The sequence below is a fragment of the Lissotriton vulgaris genome, chromosome 1_1 (genome assembly GCF_964263255.1).
Source record: "Lissotriton vulgaris chromosome 1_1, aLisVul1.2, whole genome shotgun sequence".
In the NCBI taxonomy this organism is placed as follows: Eukaryota; Metazoa; Chordata; class Amphibia; order Caudata; family Salamandridae; genus Lissotriton; species Lissotriton vulgaris.
The window spans coordinates 632561353-632582028 of record NC_141685.1 but is presented as its reverse complement, the minus strand read 5'-3'; the positions used below and the strand labels follow the sequence as shown (position 1 = coordinate 632582028).

Below are 20676 nucleotides of genomic sequence, written 5' to 3'. Positions count from 1 at the left end.
ATTTAATTATTAATGTGTTTCCTGAGCGAATGACTCGCTGGTGTCACAATTCTAGACAAATACAGCTAATGCAAAATCATAAAATATTCACTTGAATACTGCTGAGCTGACAAGAAATTAATTCTATGAACACTTTTGATATCTCCAGAAAATTAGTTTCAAATGCATAGGACTGAAATGAATGTGCTCATAATTCGCTCAAGGCGAACACTCATCTTGGAATCAGTCGGTGTCTTGTTCGTAAATGCTACACGTATTAAGCACGGCTTTTTAATAAAGAGGGCATCAGCGATGATGCATTATTTAGAAAATGGTGGGCTTGTAAACAGCAGGGAGTAAAGAGTTGATCTCTTAGAAATATATAACCACCACAAATGTATACATAATTCATCATTCAGGACAACTGAAGATTAAGCACATTTTTAAAATAGCTTGTATTGGTTGCGCCGTAAGGCAAATAAAAAGGAGGGAGCAAAACGAAGAGCTCGCGGATCTGTGTTTGTAAATATGAGAGAAATGCACAGAGAAGACAAACAAAGTTGTTAGATAAAGAGAGGTCGTATTTATCATAGGATGTGTGGGGGCAGGTGATTGTATTTAGCTTGGCAGTCAATCACCATGTTACCGAGGTCGTTACCTAGGCTAGAATTTAAAGAGATTGAGGACCATATTTTTCATAGTGTTGCATCGACCTTATGCCATGCAAGGGGAAGCAAGGGCAACACAACACTAAAATCAGATTTATCAAGCCATGCAAGGGTGCCTTGCATGGTCCTGCATGACTTGATAAATCTGGAGTTACGCAAGGCAGTACAAATCGCTGCGTTCGATTACTCTTCCCCAGTGAGGCATTCCAAGGGTAGAGCGTTGGAGTTATCACGCATCCACCCAGGGACTTTGGTGCATTTCCATATTTTCCATTAGTTGTAGACCTGAGAATGCGTCAAAATGCTATGCTTCTTGAGGGGAGGCATTACGAGGAGAAATATTTTTATTTCTCTTAGTGTTTTCCTCTTTCTATGTGTGCTGCCTTCTGCAGCACACATAGAAAGGGGAAAATGCCTCTCAGAATTGTTTTTATAGTGCAGTAAGGTGTTCCTTCCTGCACAAAAACAAGCCTGCTTACAACGCAGACACCCTTGCACCAAGGAAAGGACAGGAATGATATTAAATACGATGCATTCCTGCCCTTTCTCACAGTGCAGCACAGCAAGATGGCATTCTGTGTTACACTAAATCAAGTATGATAACTATGCCCTGAGTGTACTTTTTGATAATTTTCAGTGTGTTATCACTGTAGGAGCTTTCGAGATCATCCGTTTTTTTTTTTTAATATGGAAGCCTTCTTGAAATAGTTTTCAATCATCCAGGAGTTGGTCTATTCATGTGATGTTCTAGGATCAAGTCTGTGCCATTTGTTGTGTGTAGATAGATAGCTATAGGTCAGGCAGCAGATGTGTTTATGTTTCACAGATAAGAACTGTAGGTTATGTTCTCATTGATCTTGAAATATACAATGGCAAACATGTATTGCGGTGTGAATTTGCCATGGAGGTAATGAGGTAGTTGAAGTGCACAAGAAGAGGGTGTGTTAACAAAGTGGATGGGAGATATGATATTAGATGGTTTTGTTGTGCACTATTTTTAGTATTGCACACAATAATTCGAAGGTTGGTTGGTGCAGGACTCCCTATGTTTTTAGGAATAATAGCAAGGCCACCCCAGTGTTTTGTTTTTCATGTTTTATCATGAGGTAGCCATCTGAGATTTTAATGCCAAAAGGAAGGAACTGAAATTGGTAAGAGGGTCGTTTCTCAATTTCTCAAATGTGTACATCTGTAGAATCAAAAGTTATCACCATGCATTTCAGACTAGTACTGGGGCAAAGCAGTGCTTGAAACGTTTTCGCTAATAGGATGTAATGTAAATTTTTGCTGTCTTCTTATGTCTGTTTTTTGTGTGTCATGAACAGGTCACTTCATAGTGCGTAGGACAGGAATAGTGTTCTGTGAAGGGGTGCGGACAATTAATACGATGCACTCGTAATCTCATCTGAAGCTCGATTTTTGTCTTGCCCATATTTCTCATACTTTCTGTTTTTTTCCAGTTCTATCAACAGCATTATACTTTTTTCTTGAGAAGGCCTAGTTCACTTGGAAATGCTACACAAGCAGTGTCTACCACTGCCACATGCTATGGCACTATTTCCTATATGACTTCTACAAATTGGATGATAGATATCTCACAAGCCTTTTTGTACACAAGTGCATATCTCATGTATTAACAGCACTGTAAGGAAGAGCCATCCGTTCTTCCTCAATCAGAAAAGGCTCCAGAATTTACAGTACTGTTCTCCAGGCACACAGAAATAAGTTGAGATTGAGGTTTCAATAGTTACTTTTAATCCTTAATTTGTTATATGAGCCCCATGCCAACACGTGTTTCGTCTCAAGCTGTGGTTGTCACAGCTGACTTCTTCAAGGCAAAATGTCAGTCTCTTACTGTTGTGAGTCCATACACTCTTCGTTGTTACTCATGGCAGACCTGTTACCTTAGGGAGCATACACACCTTGCGACTAAATACTTCAATCATTTCAATATCAGCCTTATGGACAGTGGTAGGCCAACCTGAGTCTGGTGTGACAGCCGTACATGGGATCGAGGACGGGCCCACTTGCGGGGTCCATACGGGACTTGATTATGTGCTTTCCGCACCACACTTCCCATGATACACAGTCTCATTTGAGCCTCCCATTGGTGGGTGTGTCATATGGAAAATGGAGAAGTGGGTTAGCGGTTGCGCACACCGCTTCCGTTAAAGCCCCTGAAGAGAAGCAAATGGAGCTTCGAAACGCGTCGGGCAGATCCATTACGGAGCGGCATCTGCAAGCGGATCCCCGTCCTCACCTACACATAAATCAAGCTGCTGCTCGTGTGCTACTCAAAGGTGGACAACCTGGAGCGACAATTCACAGGCGGCCGTTCAGCCGCAGAGTAGGCACCACCCCGTTATCCTTGGGGGTGACGGAAGTGAAACAGCAGCCGTACATGGAATCGAGGACGGGCCAACTTGCGGGGTCCATACAGAACTTGATTATGTGCTTTCCGCACCACACTTCCGATGATACACAGTCTCATTTGTATCAAAATAACACCAATGCTGAGAGTTTCAATTTACCAACAAGTGATTTAAGGAAGTAGCTGTTTTGAATAGAGCAAAAACAACCTGCTTGAAATATAGCAACATGCGAGATTTATTCTCTTCTTATTTTTAGAATTTTTCCCTTATTATGACAATATTTTAGTGCATGGAAATCCAAACAGATTTATATACATTATGTACATGAAGAAACACATTAACACACTTCATACATACTTGGCCATTCAGTCATACAAAACACATTCACACAAAATTAACTTCTCCTCAGGACCGAAGGGTTCTTAAGCCAACTGACTATTCCACAAAGCGTGATAAAGTAAAGCAGACACGAAGTCACCAAGTATTTCCAAAAGAAATGGAGTGCTTGCGAGGGCCGCGGCTTAAGAACCCTTCGGTCCTGAGGAGAACCCCACCAATAAATAGGGTCTCGAAACGCGTCGACCGATCCAGTCCCGTATCTGGGTTACAATTGGTGGTTCTCTTTGACTCTCTAACTAACACAAGAGATGTGGACACTCTCTTTTGAAATTTGATCCGTTGAAGTTTCTAAAAAGTGGAAATTACGAAAGGATTGCTTCCATTGACTTATAACCGATGCGTGGACTCACTGTGTTTGTTTTGTTTGATTTAGGTTATTTTTGTGTGAATGTGTTTTGTATGACTGAATGGCCAAGTATGTATGAAGTGTGTTAATGTGTTTCTTCATGTACATAATGTATATAAATCTGTTTGTATTTCCATGCACTAAAATATTGTCATAATAAGTGAAAAATTCTAAAAATAAGAAGACAATAAATCTCGCATGTTGCTATATTTCAAGCAGGTTGTTTTTGCTCTATTCAAAACAGCTACTTCCTTAAATCACTTGTTGGTAAATTGAAACTCTCAGCATTGGTGTTTATTTTGATACATAGTTTAGTTGGACTCAGCCTGCTGAGTTAAGAGTCAAGTCCCTTTTGTGTTTGTTGACACAGTCTCATTTGAGCATCCCATTGGTAGGTGTGTCATATGGAAAATGGATAAGTGGGTTAGCGGTTGCGCACACCTCTTCCGTTAAAGCCCCTGAAGAGAAGCAGATGGAGCTTCGAAATGCGTCTTGCAGATCCATTAAGGAGCGGCATCTACAAACGGATCCCCGTCCTCACCTACACATAAATCAAGCTGCTGCTCGTGTGCTACTCAAAGGTGGACAACCTGGAGCGACAATTTACACGCGTCCGTCCAGCCACGGAGTATGCACCACCCCGTTATCCTTGGGGGTCATGGAAGTGAAACAGCAGCCGTACATGGGATCGAGGACGGGCCCACTTGTGGGGTCCATACATGACTTGATTATGTGCTTTCCGCACCACACTTCCCATGATACACAGTCTCATTTGAGCCTCCCATTGGTGGGTGTGTCATATGGAAAATGGAGAAGTGGGTTAGCGGTTGCGCACACCCCTTCCATTAAAGCCCCTGAAGAGAAGCAGATTGAGCTTCGAAACGCGTCGGGCAGATCCATTACGGAGCGGCATCTGCAAGCGGATCCCCGTCCTCACCTACACATAAATCAAGCTGCTGCTCATGTGCTACTCAAAGGTGGACAACCTGGAGCGACTATATATATATATATATATATATATATATAAACACACTCCTGGTCGAAATTCATCCGTGAAAAAACCAGAGTCGGAGCCCAATTATAGTACGGTGCTGTCAGTTTATTCAGCAGAGAAAAACCCAACGCGTTTCGAGATCAGCCGATCTCTTGGTCACGGGTGGAGCTTGTCAGTACTAACATTCATTTAAAGCAACATACTAGTTTGTAATTGCAACACGTGATCATCGACATAAAGAAAATAAACAAAATAAGGCTATGTCTGACAATTAGAAACAGTGTTTCGTGTAAACAATTCTGTCAATTCCTAAACAGAAATTATGTTCGGAAACAATCAGGAGCCACCGTTCATTCTAATGTCTGACTTAGACTTGCAAGAATATTGAAACATATTCCTATTTGAAGACTACAATAGTTATAATTGTGGTTCAATAGTGAAGCGCACCCATAATATTCCGGCATCAGATTGCGACACTGTGTTAGGATTCACATCAGTGTCCGTGATTATTTGTCCATAAATTGTGCTGCCCCAGTGGGCAAAAAGTCAATCAGTTATTCAGTTAAGGTGACCACCAATGTTGCCCATGTGGGCAATGGGTTGATCCATATCCCTGTAAAGGAAAGAAAAGACATAGCTATATGTGACAATATTTACAGTGTAGATCAGTGCATAGTTAAAACCAATTAAAATTTTGAATTTAGTTACCACAGAAGCAGCAGCATATGTCACATCAATAGAACTATATATCAAGTTTGGAGATGTATGGCTAACTCTTCCCCCAGATTGTGTCCTGTAGGTTGCAGAGTATTATACATTATAATGTATTTGGATTCAAGTTTCCTTAACTACAGCCACCTGTTACCTCCCCTCTCATTGCATTCAATACTGTCCAGAACACAAAATCTCATTACATTAGGATTTTTGTTATGCACATCAGCAAAATGCCTGGCTACTGGATACTGCTGGTTCTCATTTCTGATTGCTCTCTGGTGTTCTAAAATCCTAGGTTTTGCCTGTTTTGTTGTGCATCCTATGTAAAATTTGTTACAGGGACACTCGAGGGCATAAACAACATATTCAGTCGTACAGGTAAGGTGTTTGGTGATTTTATGAGCACATTTTTCTTTACACAATTGTATTGATTTACAATTGTTGCTGTATTTACAGGCTTTACACCTGCGACATGGGTAAAAACCTTGGATGGAATTGGTTTTTTTACTCTCTTTTATCACTGTATTACTCAATGAGTCCTTGAGTGACTTAGCCTTCCTGAATGTTAGTGAAGGAATATCATGGATTGCCTCTTTCAAATCATTGTCAAGCTTCAATGTATCCCAATATTTAGTTAAACATTTTCGTAGTTTCCAGGATTGACTATTATAGGTAGTGATAAAACGTACCTTGTCATCAACCTTGTGTTGTTTGGGAACTAACAGATCATTCCTATCCATGGCATTAACCTTGGTAAGGGCCTGCTGTATTATTTTTTCACTGTATCCTCTCTCAGAAAATCGCTGTACCATAGTTTGGCTCTCTTTAGCGAAGCCCTCTGCCGAGCTACAGTTTCTTTTGGCCCTGATTAATTCACCCATAGGGATATTACGTATAAGGCTGGGGGGGGTGACTACTCGCTGTGTGAAGCAGGCTGTTTCCCGCTGTGGATTTGCGGAATAGAGTACTTCTTAAATTCCCATCCTCAACCTCAAGCTTGATATCCAAGAATTCCAATTGTTGTTTGCTGATTACACTGGTGAATTTTAGATTCAGAGAGTTATTGTTCAGAATAGATTCAAAATCGTGTATCTGGTCAAGTGTGCCCTTCCATACACAGAAAATATCGTCAATGTACCTTCTCCAGAGGATGACGTGGGCACTGTAGTGGGAGATCTTATTCACCACTAGCTCCTCCCACCAGCCCAGATATAAACAAGCTAGGCTGGGGGCGAAGCAAGTACCCATCGCCACCCCCCGGATTTGTTTAAACAGTGATTTGTTGAAAATGAAGTAGTTATTAGTCATGCATTCCCATATCATGTCTAGCAGCATGTTAGTATGTGACAAAAAAGAAACCGATCTGTTTCTAAGATAGAATTTACATGCTTCCACCCCCAATTCCTGTGGGATGCTAGTGTATAGGCTGGCAACATCAAAGCTTACCAGCCAATACTCAGGACTCCACTCGATGTCTTTGATAATGCTTAAAAAAATCAGATGAGTCCCTGACATATGAGGGCAGACTGGTTACAAAGGGCTGCAAAAAGTGGTCTATATATCTGCTAGTTTTCTCATACAGACTACCAACCGATGAGACGATAGGTCTACCTGGAGGTGTCTGAAGGTTTTTGTGCAACTTAGGGAGCAAATACAGTGCAGGTGTTTTGGGATACTTCACATAGAGGTAGTTAAACTCATCGTCCTCAAGTATACCCCTAGCTTTCCAATCACGCAATTTATCCCCATAAGCACATTTCGATACATTATAGTCCTCTGTTTGCTTTCATATAATTATGTTCATCAGACAGTTGCATTAAACCTTCTTTTAGGTACATGTCAATAGGCCAGACCACTACGTTCCCGCCTTTGTCGCTGTTCTTAATAACCACGTCAACCCAGTTCTCCATTTATTTTAAGGCAAGAAACTGTTTTTTGTTAAGGTTCCAGTTCATTTTGGGCTTCATTCTGTCCATATGTCTCATTTCCTGTATCATCCCTTGTTCGAAGCTGTCTATATAGCTATTAGCAATTTGTGGAACAAATACCGATTTTGGTTTGAAACCACTACTGCTACTCATACAGACTGATTCCTCAGTGTCCACTAAGTTAAACAAGGCGTCATCATGCACATAATCACAACCTGCTAACAATTGTACAGATTGCAAAAGTTCCGCGTCATTCACACTTAGTGTACTGGGTTTCTCAGTCATTACATTTTTCCTGACTCGAGGTTTATTCGCAAACCACTTTTTTAGCTTCAGTTTGCGTGTGAAACAAAAAAGATCAATGCGAGCATTGGTGAAATTAAAGTTAGATGTTGGGCAGAATGAAAGCCCTCTAGACAGTACTTCAATTTGTACAGGTGTTAAAATACGAGTAGAAAGATTTACCACAGTTTTGGGGTTCATTTTTTCGCCGCCTTGCCTCGGTTTACCACTCCTATTGGGCTTGAAACCGCTTCAGAAGATTTGTTGCCTCTTCCGCGTCCTCCTCTGCCGCCTCTTCCACGCCCTTTTGATGGGGTGCCTGTCTGGCGTTCCTTGGTCATCAGGGCTACTTCTTTTAAAATTCGATCTTTTGCTGGAATCACTGGAATTGCTCCGAGATGTCACTTTCGATTGATTCGTTATCCTCATCCAGAGTTACTGATTCGCCCGAAGTTGTTGCGCCTTGGTTCGGCACCTTGGACTTTTTTCCGGGTGTGGTATGAATTTTTGTTGTTCCTTCTTTTTTGGCGGCATCTCTGATTACATCGTATTGCTTGGCAAAGGTTAAGATTTGGCCCATGCTGTAGTCGACTTCATCGCGGTAACATTTCCGCTGCTTTTTTTCTTTGATTTCATCCTCTAATTTATCGAGGCGTTTGTTCATCTTATCCATCTCGGTGGTAAATTCACTCTCCGTATATTTGTCTTTCAGTTTCGTAATCAATTCCTCATTTTCTGTATTAAGTTTGGCACACTCCTTTTCAGCGTTCTTTATAAGCATTTTTAACATGTTAACCGAACAGGCGTGGGTATTCTCCATCCACTCACTGATCAAGTCGGGGTCAGGATTTTGAAATGTAGGTATAATGAAGATCCTTAATCCACGCGGTATCCTATTACATTCAAGATACTTGGTTAGGGCAGCCGCCTCCCACCAGCATGACTGCTCTCGTTTAAGATTCTTCCAAAGTGCATCCCAAAGTAATTTTAGTTCATTTATTGTTTACCAGGTGGTCTTGTCTCTTCCCCCACACTGGGTTCGGTAGATGTGAAGAGTTTCGCTGCTGCTTCCGCCCTCCTGCTATTCCTCGATTCTGCCATATTGTTTGACACAACAAACCGGCCGGTATGTTGTTGTTTGCACCGTAATTTTCCGTATTGCACTGTTACTGGCTGTCACTGTTACCCAATCCTGGGCGGGAAACCGCTATGCATTCAAAGTTCAAATTTCAATCAGCTCCGATCTGATGCCAGATTGTCGGATAATATCAGTTGTTGGTGGACTTTCGTAAAGTTCCAAGCTCGCTTCTTTCTCCAATGCGATTCCTCAATCCAGTGCGGCCACGAATCAGGCGGGCAAAAGCAATTATTTTAACTATAAACACACACGAAATTGGCGTGCTTAAGCCGCTTGAACGGCAGGCTCACGACGGGGTTCGCCAACCCCTTACTTATAAACACACTCCTGGTCGAAATTCATCCGTGAAAATACCAGAGTCGGAGCCCAATTATAGTACGGTGCTGTCAGTTTATTCAGCAGAGAAAAACCCAACACGTTTCGAGATCAGCCGATCTCTTGCTCACGGGTGGAGCTTGTCAGTACTAACATTTATTTAAAGCAACATACTAGTTTGTAATTGCAACACGTGATCATCGACATAAAGAAAATAAACAAAATAAGGCTATGTCTGACAATTAGAAACAGTGTTTCGTGTAAACAATTCTGTCAATTCCTAAACAGAAATTATGTTCAGAAACAATCAGGAGCCACCGTTCATTCTAATGTCTGATTTAGACTTGCAAGAATATTGAAACATATTCCTATTTGAAGACTACAATAGTTACAATTGTGGTTCAATAGTGAAGCGCGCCCATAATATACCGGCATCAGATTGCGACACTGTGTTAGGATTCACATCAGTGTCCGTGATTATTTGTCCATAATATGTCACCTTAACTGAATAACTGATTGACTTTTTGCCCACTGGGGCAGCACAATTTATGGACAAATAATCACGGACACTGATGTGAATCCTAACACAGTGTCGCAATCTGATGCCTTATTTTGTTTATTTTCTTTATGTCGATGATCACGTGTTGCAATTACAAACTAGTATGTTGCTTTAAATGAATGTTAGTACTGACAAGCTCCACCCGTGAGCAAGAGATCGGCTGATCTCGAAACGCATTGGGTTTTTCTCTGCTGAATAAACTGACAGCACCGTACTATAATTGGGCTCCGACTCTGGTTTTTTCACGGATGAATTTCGACCAGGAGTGTGTTTATCAGTAAGGGGTTGGCGAACCCCGTCGTGAGCCTGCCGTTCAAGCGGCTTAAGCACGCCAATTTCGTGTGTGTTTATAGTTAAAATAATTGCTTTTGCCCGCCTGATTCGTGGCCGCACTGGATTGAGGAATCGCATTGGAGAAAGAAGCGAGCTTGGAACTTTACGAAAGCCCGCCAACAACTGATATTATCCGACAATCTGGCATCAGATCGGAGCTGATTGAAATTTGAACTTTGAATGCATAGCGGTTTCCCGCCCAGGATTGGGTAACAGTGACAGCCAGTAACAGTGCAATACGGAAAATTACGGTGCAACAACAACATACCGGCCGGTTTGTTGTGTCAAACAATATGGCAGAATCGAGGAATAGCAGGAGGGCGGAAGCAGCAGCGAAACTCTTCACATCTACCGAACCTAGTGTGGGGGAAGAGACAAGACCACCTGGTAAACAAGTAAATGAACTAAAATTACTTTGGGATGCACTTTGGAAGAATCTTAAACGAGAGCAGTCACGCTGGTGGGAGGCGGCTGCCCTAACCAAGTATCTTGAATGTAATAGGATACCGCGTGGATTAAGGATCTTCATTATACCTACATTTCAAAATCCTGACCCCGACTTGATCAGTGAGTGGATGGAGAATAACCACGCCTGTTCGTTTAACATGTTAAAAATGCTTATAAAGAACGCTGAAAAGGAGTGTGCCAAACTTAATACAGAAAATGAGGAATTGATTACGAAACTGAAAGACAAATATACGGAGAGTGAATTTACCACCGAGATGGATAAGATGAACAAACGCCTCGATAAATTAGAGGATGAAATCAAAGAAAAAAAGCAGCGGAAATTTTACCGCGATGAAGTCGACTACAGCAAGGGCCAAATCTTAACCTTTGCCAAGCGATACGATGTAATCAGAGATGCCGCCAAAAAAGAAGGAACAACAAAAATTCATACCACACCCGGAAAAAAGTCCAAGGTGCCGAACCAAGGCGCAACAACTTCGGGCGAATCAGTAACTCTGGATGAAGATAACAAATCAATCGAAAGTGACATCTCGGAGCAATTGGAAGTGATTCCAGCAAAAGATCGAATTTTAAAAGAAGTAGCCCTGATGACCAAGGAACGCCAGACAGGCACCCCATCAAAAGGGCGTGGAAGAGGCGGCAGAGGAGGACGCGGAAGAGGCAACAAATCTTCCAAAGCGGTTTCAAGCCCAATAGGAGTGGTAACCCGAGGCAAGGCGGCGAAAAAGTAAACCCCAAAACTGTGGTAAATCTTTCTACTCATATTTTAACACCTGTACAAATTGAAGTACTGTCTAGAGGGCTTTCATTCTGCCCAACATCTAACTTTAATTTCACCAATGCTCGCATTGATCTTTTTTGTTTCACACGCAAACTGAAGCTAAAAATGTGGTTTGCGAATAAACCTCGAGTCAGGAAAGATGTAATGACTGAGAAACCCAGTACACTAAGTGTGAATGACGGGGAACTTTTGCAATCTGTACAATTGTTAGCAGGTTGTGATTATGTGCATGATGACGCCTTGTTTAACTTAGTGGACACTGAGGAATCAGTCTGTATGAGTAGCAGTAGTGGTTTCAAACCAAAATCGGTATTTGTTCCACAAATTGCTAATAGCTATATAGACAGCTTCGAACAAGGGATGATACAGGAAATGAGACATATGGACAGAATGAAGCCCAAAATGAACTGGAACCTTAACAAAAAACAGTTTCTTGCCTTAAAAGAAATGGAGAACTGGGTTGACGTGGTTATTAAGAACAGCGACAAAGGCGGGAACGTATTGGTCTGGCCTATTGACATGTACCTAAAAGAAGGTTTAATGCAACTGTCTGATGAACATAATTATATGAAAGCAAACAGAGGACTATAATGTATTGAAAGGTGCTTATGGGGATAAATTGCGTGATTGGAAAGCTAGGGGTATACTTGAGGACGATGAGTTTAACTACCTCTATGTGAAGTATCCCAAAACACCTGCACTGTATTTGCTCCCTAAGTTGCACAAAAACCTTCAGACACCTCCAGGTAGACCTATCGTCTCATCGGTTGGTAGTCTGTATGAGAAAACTAGCAGATATATAGACCACTTTTTGCAGCCCTTTGTAACCAGTCTGCCCTCATATGTCAGGGACTCATCTGATTTTTTAAGCATTATCAAAGACATCGAGTGGAGTCCTGAGTATTGGCTGGTAAGCTTTGATGTTGCCAGCCTATACACTAGCATCCCACAGGAATTGGGGGTGGAAGCATGTAAATTCTATCTTAGAAACAGATCGGTTTCTTTTTTGCCACATACTAACATGCTGCTAGACATGATATGGGAATGCATGACTAATAACTACTTCATTTTCAACAAATCACTGTTTAAACAAATCCGGGGGGTGGCGATGGGTACTTGCTTCGCCCCCAGCCTAGCTTGTTTATATCTGGGCTGGTGGGAGGAGCTAGTGGTGAATAAGATCTCCCACTACAGTGCCCACGTCATCCTCTGGAGAAGGTACATTGACGATATTTTCTGTGTATGGAAGGGCACACTTGACCAGATACACGATTTTGAATCTATTCTGAACAATAACTCTCTGAATCTAAAATTCACCAGTGTAATCAGCAAACAACAATTGGAATTCTTGGATATCAAGCTTGAGGTTGAGGATGGGAATTTAAGAAGTACTCTATTCCGCAAATCCACAGCGGGAAACAGCCTGCTTCACGCAGCGAGTAGTCACCCCCCCAGCCTTATACGTAGTATCCCTATGGGTGAATTAATCAGGGCCAAAAGAAACTGTAGCTCGGCAGAGGGCTTCGCTAAAGAGAGCCAAACCATGGTACAGCGATTTTCTGAGAGAGGATACAGTGAAAAAATAATACAGCAGGCCCTTACCAAGGTTAATGCCATGGATAGGAATGATCTGTTAGTTCCCAAACAACACAAGGTTGATGACAAGGTACGTTTTATCACTACCTATAATAGTCAATCCTGGAAACTACGAAAATGTTTAACTAAATATTGGGATACATTGAAGCTTGACAATGATTTGAAAGAGGCAATCCATGATATTCCTTCACTAACATTCAGGAAGGCTAAGTCACTCAAGGACTCATTGAGTAATACAGTGATAAAAGAGAGTAAAAAAACCAATTACATCCAAGGTTTTTACCCATGTCGCAGGTGTAAAGCCTGTAAATACAGCAACAATTGTAAATCAATACAATTGTGTAAAGAAAAATGTGCTCATAATATCACCAAACACCTTACCTGTACGACTGAATATGTTGTTTATGCCCTCGAGTGTCCCTGTAACAAATTTTACATAGGATGCACAACAAAACAGGCAAAACCTAGGATTTTAGAACACCAGAGAGCAATCAGAAATGAGAACCAGCAGTATCCTGTAGCCAGGCATTTTGCTGATGTACATAACAAAAATCCTAATGTAATGAGATTTTGTGTTCTGGACAGTATTGAATGCAATGAGAGGGGAGGTAACAGGTGGCTGGAGTTAAGGAAACTTGAATCCAAATACATTATAATGTATAATACTCTGCAACCTACAGGACACAATCTGGGGGAAGAGTTAGCCATACATCTCCAAACTTGATATATAGTTCTATTGATGTGATATATGCTGCTGCTTCCGTGGTAACTAAATTTAAAATTTTTATTGGTTTTAACTATGCACTGATCTACACTGTAAATATTGTCACATATAGCTATGTCTTTTCTTTCCTTTACAGGGATATGGATCAACCCATTGCCCACATGGGCAACATTGGAGGTCACCTTAACTGAATAACTGATTGACTTTTTGCCCACTGGGGCAGCACAATTTATGGACAAATAATCACGGACACTGATGTGAATCCTAACACGGTGTCACAATCTGATGCCCGTATATTATGGGCGCGCTTCACTATTGAACCACAATTATAACTATTGTAGTCTTCAAATAGGAATATGTTTCAATATTCTTGCAAGTCTAAATCAGACATTAGAATGAACGGTGGCTCCTGATTATAATTTCTGTTTAGGAATTGACAGAATTGTTTACACGAAACACTGTTTCTAATTGTCAGACATAGCCTTATTTTGTTTATTTTCTTTATGTCGATGATCACGTGTTGCAATTACAAACTAGTATGTTGGTTTAAATGAATGTTAGTACTGACAAGCTCCACCCGTGAGCAAGAGATCGGCTGATCTCGAAACGCGTTGGGTTTTTCTCTGCTGAATAAACTGACAGCACCATACTATAATTGGGCTCCGACTCTGGTTTTTTCATGGATGAATTTCGACCAGGAGTGTGTTTATAAGTAAGGGGTTGGCGAACCCCGTCGTGAGCCTGCCGTTCAAGCGGCTTAAGCACGCCAATTTCATGTGTGTATATATATATATATAATCCTCCAAAGATTGCAGGTACGGCGCGCAGCTCCAGACCGAGAGGGCGTGTCACAAAACCAGTACCTGCGAACTGGTGAAACATAGCATCTAGACTCCCTCTTGGTCAAGAAAGAGAGTGACACAGCTCCGGGGGAATAAGTGCAGATTTATTGATTTTCTTGCGCAAGTCCCTGAAACGCTGGGCAGGCGCGTTTCAGCCATCCATTGGCCTCATCAGTGCCATTATGGCGATGTTTTAACCTGTGACCACTCTTGATCATGTGATCACTGGCCCCACCTTTTGGTACTGGTTTTGTGACACGCCCTCTCGGTCTGGAGCTGCTCGCCGTACCTGCAATCTTTGGAGGATTGTGTGAATGCGCGTCGCCCCCCCGGCGTTGGATTTCCACTTGGAGGCGATTTAACGCATGGGGAGAGATGAGGCAAAAGCGGTGTTTGCCTGATAAGGGGGACAAAGGACAGATTTACCTGCAAATCCGGCTGCAGAAAGGCGAGAAGTCATCGGCCAAATAATTTTGGAAGCACCACTTGATGTTTCAGAAACCCCTTCACTGTATGGGCTCTGACAGAGGACTTCAACGCCCAGCATGCAGCAGGACTGTGGAAGAGCGCAACATGTCTCACACCTGTGAGGCAAAAGGTGGGGCCAGTGATCACATGATCAAGAGTGGTCACAGGTTAAAACATCGCCATAATGGACCCCTGCAAACAACGAGAAGGCAGCTGAAACGGGCACTGATGAGGCCAATGGATGGCTGAAACGCGTCTGCCCAGCGTTTCAGGGACTTGCGCAAGAAAATCAATAAATCTGCACTTATTCCCCCGGAGCTGTGTCACTCTCTTTCTTGACCAAGAGGGAGTCTAGATGCTATATAAATATATATATATATATATATATATATATATATATATATATATATATATATATATATATATATACACACACATATACACATCCAAACTCGAACACCACTTCAGCTTTAAGTTGCCAAAAGACGAGCGCAGACCCAATTTTCGTGCAGGTATTATTTTATTGTGCCAATTCTGCCATGACGCGTTTCGGGTGATCCCGCCTTTGATCACATAACACCCCACGGCTATTACACCGCCTTTTTAAAGTACAAGTGCATTTGAAAAAATTCAAGGACATAGAAGAAATTTCTTGTGGTTACTAATGTTAAAAGCATAAATGCTCAACCCCATGTTGTCCAACAGTATCACATCATGTTTACAATAACATGATAAAAACAGTTTATAGCAGCATAAATGCAAAATAATCCATTGAAATACTTTCAATATCTATACCATCCATTGTCCCTAAAGCTCAATGTACTTGAAGTGCAGTGCACCAAAACGTAAATATAAAGTGTCCTAGTGCCCAAACTATATTAATGTGTGAAAACTAAAAATTGAATAAGGTTTTCAGTTAGCAAGTAATCTTATATACATATATATTCATTACCTAGGTAGTTATAGTTAGGACCTATTATCCATTGGAAATCTGCAACATTCTATTTGGAATAATTTTGGCGCCTGTTGAAGAATCTTCGCGAAAATTTCAAAACTGGTGGCCCGCTCCGGTCCTCTCCTATCCCGAAAGTCTCCGGGTGATTCATGAAGCGGGGGCCGAGAAAAAAGGGGGTCCCAAAACGTGTTTTCCCCTTGCAATTTTCCATAGGAATGGTGTAAATTAAGTATGGGATGAAAATCCGTTCCATTCACGGAATTTGCAGATTTTTGGCAAATTCGCGGTCCACGAATTTGCGCAAATTTGCCCAAAAATCTGCAATTTGCAAACTGGTGGATTTTTTTGCTTGGTCGTGCTTCAAAAATACAATATAACGAGTGCGCCGTTGACTTACCGTGATTCTGAGTTCCCAGAGTTGTTTTTCCTCCTGGTTTGGGCGTGCTGTGCCATTTTGGATCTTGCTGCGTGATCGCGCTCAAGTTTTTCGACCGCGAGTGCGTCATCGCAGCCCGCAATCTTGCACAGCGAGAGTTTGACAATGCGAGTACGTATCGCGGGAGTAAACAATTGCGAACATGTAGATGCGGCGCGCAGCTGACTTCCGGTGGGAGATTTGAATAGCTTGCTTTCCCAAACTTGCAAAAATTGGAAATCTGCACAAGAAATCCACCGCAGGCAGCATAAACCTTCTGAAAATGATGATTTTGATCAGAATAAGTCCTCAGATTGACATTTGGCTGCACTTTTTTGCGCAAGGAGTCCATTTTTTGGGGGGTGGGAGGAAGGAAGTGACCCAGAGTCTCCAACTTCCTGTTCCTGTCCAGCAGGCTCCTCCCAGTGCTTTGTCTGGAGCTGGAAGGATTACCCTTTGTGGCTGCTGCTGGATATTTGTATTTCAGGACTTTATGGACTTTGGATCACTTTTGGATTTGAGATTTTACAAATAAGTTGTTGTTGTTTGTATTGGGCAGGGCCTGGCCATGTGGCTGGGGGTCAAGGAGCCATTTTGAAGCCAGGCAGTGTGCTCAGGCCTGTACCCAGTTTGACTTGCTTTCATCCATTATGCCAGGGGTACTCAGTGGTGCATGGACTAAGTCTTTCTGCGGGGTGTCTTAAATTTAAACATCATTGAGGGCATGGATGGCATTGGATTGTGGTGATTGTTGTGTGTTTTTAGACTTTTTGGGGTGTTGTTGGGGACTGGCATGTTGGTGGGGGCCATTTTGAGGCCTGGTCCAGGCAGGGCCTGGCCATGTGGCTGGGGGTCAAGAGGCCATGTTGAAGCCAGGCAGTGTGCTCAGGTCTGCACCCAGTTTGACTTGCCTTCATCCATTATGCCCAGGAGTACTCAGTGGTGCATAAAACAACTCTCTCTGTATGGTCTCTCTTCTATTAATGTAAACATCCATTTTTGATTAGAATTGCAATTTTTATTTTGGGTCTTTGGGTGTGTTGTAATATAATAAATGCCTAGTTGCAAATATTAATTGAAGCACAACATATGTAAAATTTATTTAACTGATGTTCCTCTGGCTTCCTTTGCTTTTAGGTGCACAAGAGAACCACATCAGTCATCATTCATCATCAGTGCCAGGAAGAAGTCCTGCAGCGGTGTGTGCAGGACAATGTCACATGACGTCACGCGCAGCCATGGACAACTCTGCAACTCCTGCAACTGCGGCCTGCTGTTCTGACATCTGAAGAAGATGGGCCCGAAGAAAGGTGGCTGTAGCTTCTCTACCAAGAAAGTTGCCCATGCCACTGCCAGTAAGAAGGAGCAGAAGAAGCAAAAGGCACCACTTACCAAGGAGACTGGTGTGCCCACAGACACTTTTTTCGGAGAAAGAAAACTACACCTGCAGCAGCGGGATTCGCTGGGGACCAAGCTGGGACCAGCACCTATACTTCATTGGGCTCAGTGCCACCACGCCAAGTTAGGTCCAAGGCCATGAGTGCCACTTTAATTGCCTAATCACCATCGACCAGTGATGATGTTGGCTCATCGCAAGAAAGTAGCATCCAATCAACGCAGGGTGTAACTCATCTGACGAGTGTTCAACAACCACAGCCCCAACGACAACCACAGGTGCAACTCGTACAAGCGCAAGTACATGCGCAAGGTGAGGCGCAAGGAGAGGCGCAAGGAGAGGCGCAAGGAGCGGCGCAAGGAGCGGCGCAAGGAGAGGCGCAAGGAGCGGCACAACTCGAGGTGCAACTAGAGGCGCATGGAGTGGCACAACTGCCCACAATGCTTGTTCCTCCAGAAGTAGGAGCCCATCAGGAAATCGAGATTGAAGCGGAGGTATCATCTGAGGAAGCCACTCCTCCTGATTAGGATCCATTATCTTCCAGATACCCAGCAAGAAAAAGGTCAAGGAAGGCTACTACAAGGTATTCTTAAAGCCCCCTTCCTTCTGGTGATCTTGATTGGAACCCACCAATGCAGTCTGGGAGTGAGGCACGCCATGAGCCGACAAAGGTAGCTAAGACTAAAAGGAAGGTTCCCGCAAGGCTTTCACTTATGGGTTATGATGAAGAACAAGAAGTGGTGTATTCTGCTGCTGATGAACAGCCTGACGAAGACCCAGTCATCACAGTCTTCACTCCAGCCCCAGGGAGCATGCAGCAGACAGACATTTTTACCCTATCCCGAATTGCTGCTGAGCGGGATGTGGGCGGCGTGGCACTGGTACCACCACCAAATCAGTTAACTACTACACCAACAACACAACCTACAGCTTCCATATTTTCTCGTCAGAAGGGCCGGCAGGGACCTCCATCCAGCTTGACCTCCATTACCTCAAGTAATGGTGCTGTAATTGCACAACAGAGTCAAATTCAGCCATGCCCATCCTCCACTTCATCTGGCATTGAAACTGAAAGTAGCACCTCCACCACCAGCAGCCATCTCCAGTCCCAAGTTTGGGACTTCTTTAGTGTTAGCAAAAAGGTGGAAAACATGGTCGTTTGTTCGATTTGTAAAAGTGTAGTTAGTCGGGGTAAGCTTGGTACCAACTATGATACCGGAGGCCAGAGAGGTCATCTCCAAAAACACCACACTATCATTTGGGAGGCGCACCTAAGGAAGATCCGGGAATACAAAAGTACAACAAATCCAAATGTATCCATTCATATTGCATCTGATGATGACGAGGGGCTGATCATGCAGGGGGGAAGTGAAGAAGCGACAGAAATTGTTTCTGGTACACCCAGTAACTCTGGCAGCAGCACTACAGTGGTAGCGCCCAAGCCCTCTACCCCAGCAACATTTATGAGCCACACTAAGAGTCTGGGAGAGACACTAATGCGAAAAAGTACATCAATGAGCCTAACTGGGTTGAAGTCTGCATCATCATCATCATCATCGTCATCATCATCACGTAAAATGGTCCAGACCACCATTAAAAGCATGTTTTGGTCGGAGGTGCCATTTGAACGCAACCACCCAATGGCACGTCTGTATAACACAAAAGTGGCTAAAATGCTAGAGCTGGACCTTCTACCTTTTTCTTTCGTGAAAGGGGTGGGTTTTCTAGAATTTGTGGCAACAGTCTGCTCTAAATGGAAGGTTTCTAGACGGTCCTATTTTGCCAGAGTTGCGGTTCCAGCACTACATGAAGATGTGCTGGAAGGGATTGGGTCAGCTTTGCAGAAGAGTGCTGTTCACACTATCCACCAGACAACAGACACGTGGACCAGTTGCCAAGCCGCGGATTACATGTGCATCACTGCACACTGGGTCTCTTTTGCAGGAGTTAGAGAAAAGATTTCTACAGGTGTTGACCCTGCCACAATTGTTCAAGCGAGTCAGAAACAATCAACAGTAGCCATGTTTGCCATGGAGAAATCTCATACTGCATTAAACATTTTGGATGAGTTTAAGAGTAAGGTCTCTAAATGGCTGGTGCCAAGAAGTTGCATGATTGGTATGTTTCCACGGATAATGGCAGTAATATAGTTAAGGCCATACATGATGGCGGCTTCTTCAGAGTGCCGTGTTTGGCGCACTACATTAACATTATTGTTCAAGATTTCTTGAAAAGAGAAAATACAGTCAGCAAGTTACTGACCACCTGCCGAAGAATCTGCACACATTTCAGCCATTCTTTTAAGGCCCGGAAGGAGATGAGGATCATTCAACGTAGCAGTGGAGTGCTAGTCAAAGGACTCATCCAGGAGGTGGCAACACGTAGGAACTCAACCTTCTACATGCTTGAACGTCTGTTTGAGCAGTACTTGGTAATCAATGAGTATGTCAATAGCATTAACATACGGTCTGCTGCTATGAAAGACATGAGGCTAGAGCCGGAGTAATGGGACCTAGTTAAAAGCCTGGCAGACATGCTTCATCCTTTTGAGGTCTTCACCCGTGAAGTCAGCAGGGAGACTGTAGTTTGGGCAAAGCTATCCCATTGTTGATCATGCTAGAGCAACAACTGAAGGCGGTGTCTTCAACGTTCTGTGCTGATGTTCACAAACAAGACGCATATCGGTTGCCGGAGAGCTTATTAAGCCGCATACTTGTCAATGAAAAGCTTAAAATAATACATTCAGAGCATTACATTTGTGCCACTATTCTGGATCCACGGTACAAAAAGGCACTGACCATCAAAGTATTCATTACTTTTAATGAAGATGTTTCAAAGTACAAACATTGGCTAGCTGTGTCAGCCACTCGGTTTGAAAAAGAGCGGCAGGAAATTGAAGGAAACACCACAAGTACTACTGAAGCAGCAGGCCAGCCGGTGTCAAGGTCCACTTCTGTGGCCGAAGGCAGTCACTTTCCCTCACAGCCGTTACCGACAGCAGCAA

At 42.9% G+C, this 20676-nt stretch overlaps 1 protein-coding gene and 1 pseudogene across 1 annotated transcript; one reads left to right on the top strand and one right to left on the bottom strand.

The window, feature by feature from the left end:
* Positions 1 to 7879: 7879 nt before the first annotated feature.
* LOC147747593 (uncharacterized) lies at positions 7880 to 8783 on the bottom strand (annotated as a pseudogene).
* A 1537-nt stretch (positions 8784 to 10320) lies between these two features.
* LOC147747592 (uncharacterized) lies at positions 10321 to 11226 on the top strand. Its single transcript, XM_086925711.1, has one exon. The coding sequence runs from the start codon at positions 10321 to 10323 to the stop codon at positions 11224 to 11226; it is 906 nt and encodes a 301-aa protein (XP_086781837.1).
* The last annotated feature ends 9450 nt before the right edge of the window (positions 11227 to 20676 follow it).

Coding starts and splice junctions, on each gene's coding strand:
- LOC147747592 (XM_086925711.1), top strand. CDS start 10,321: ATGGCAGAATCGAGGAATAGCAGGAGGGCGGAAGCAGCAGCGAAACTC.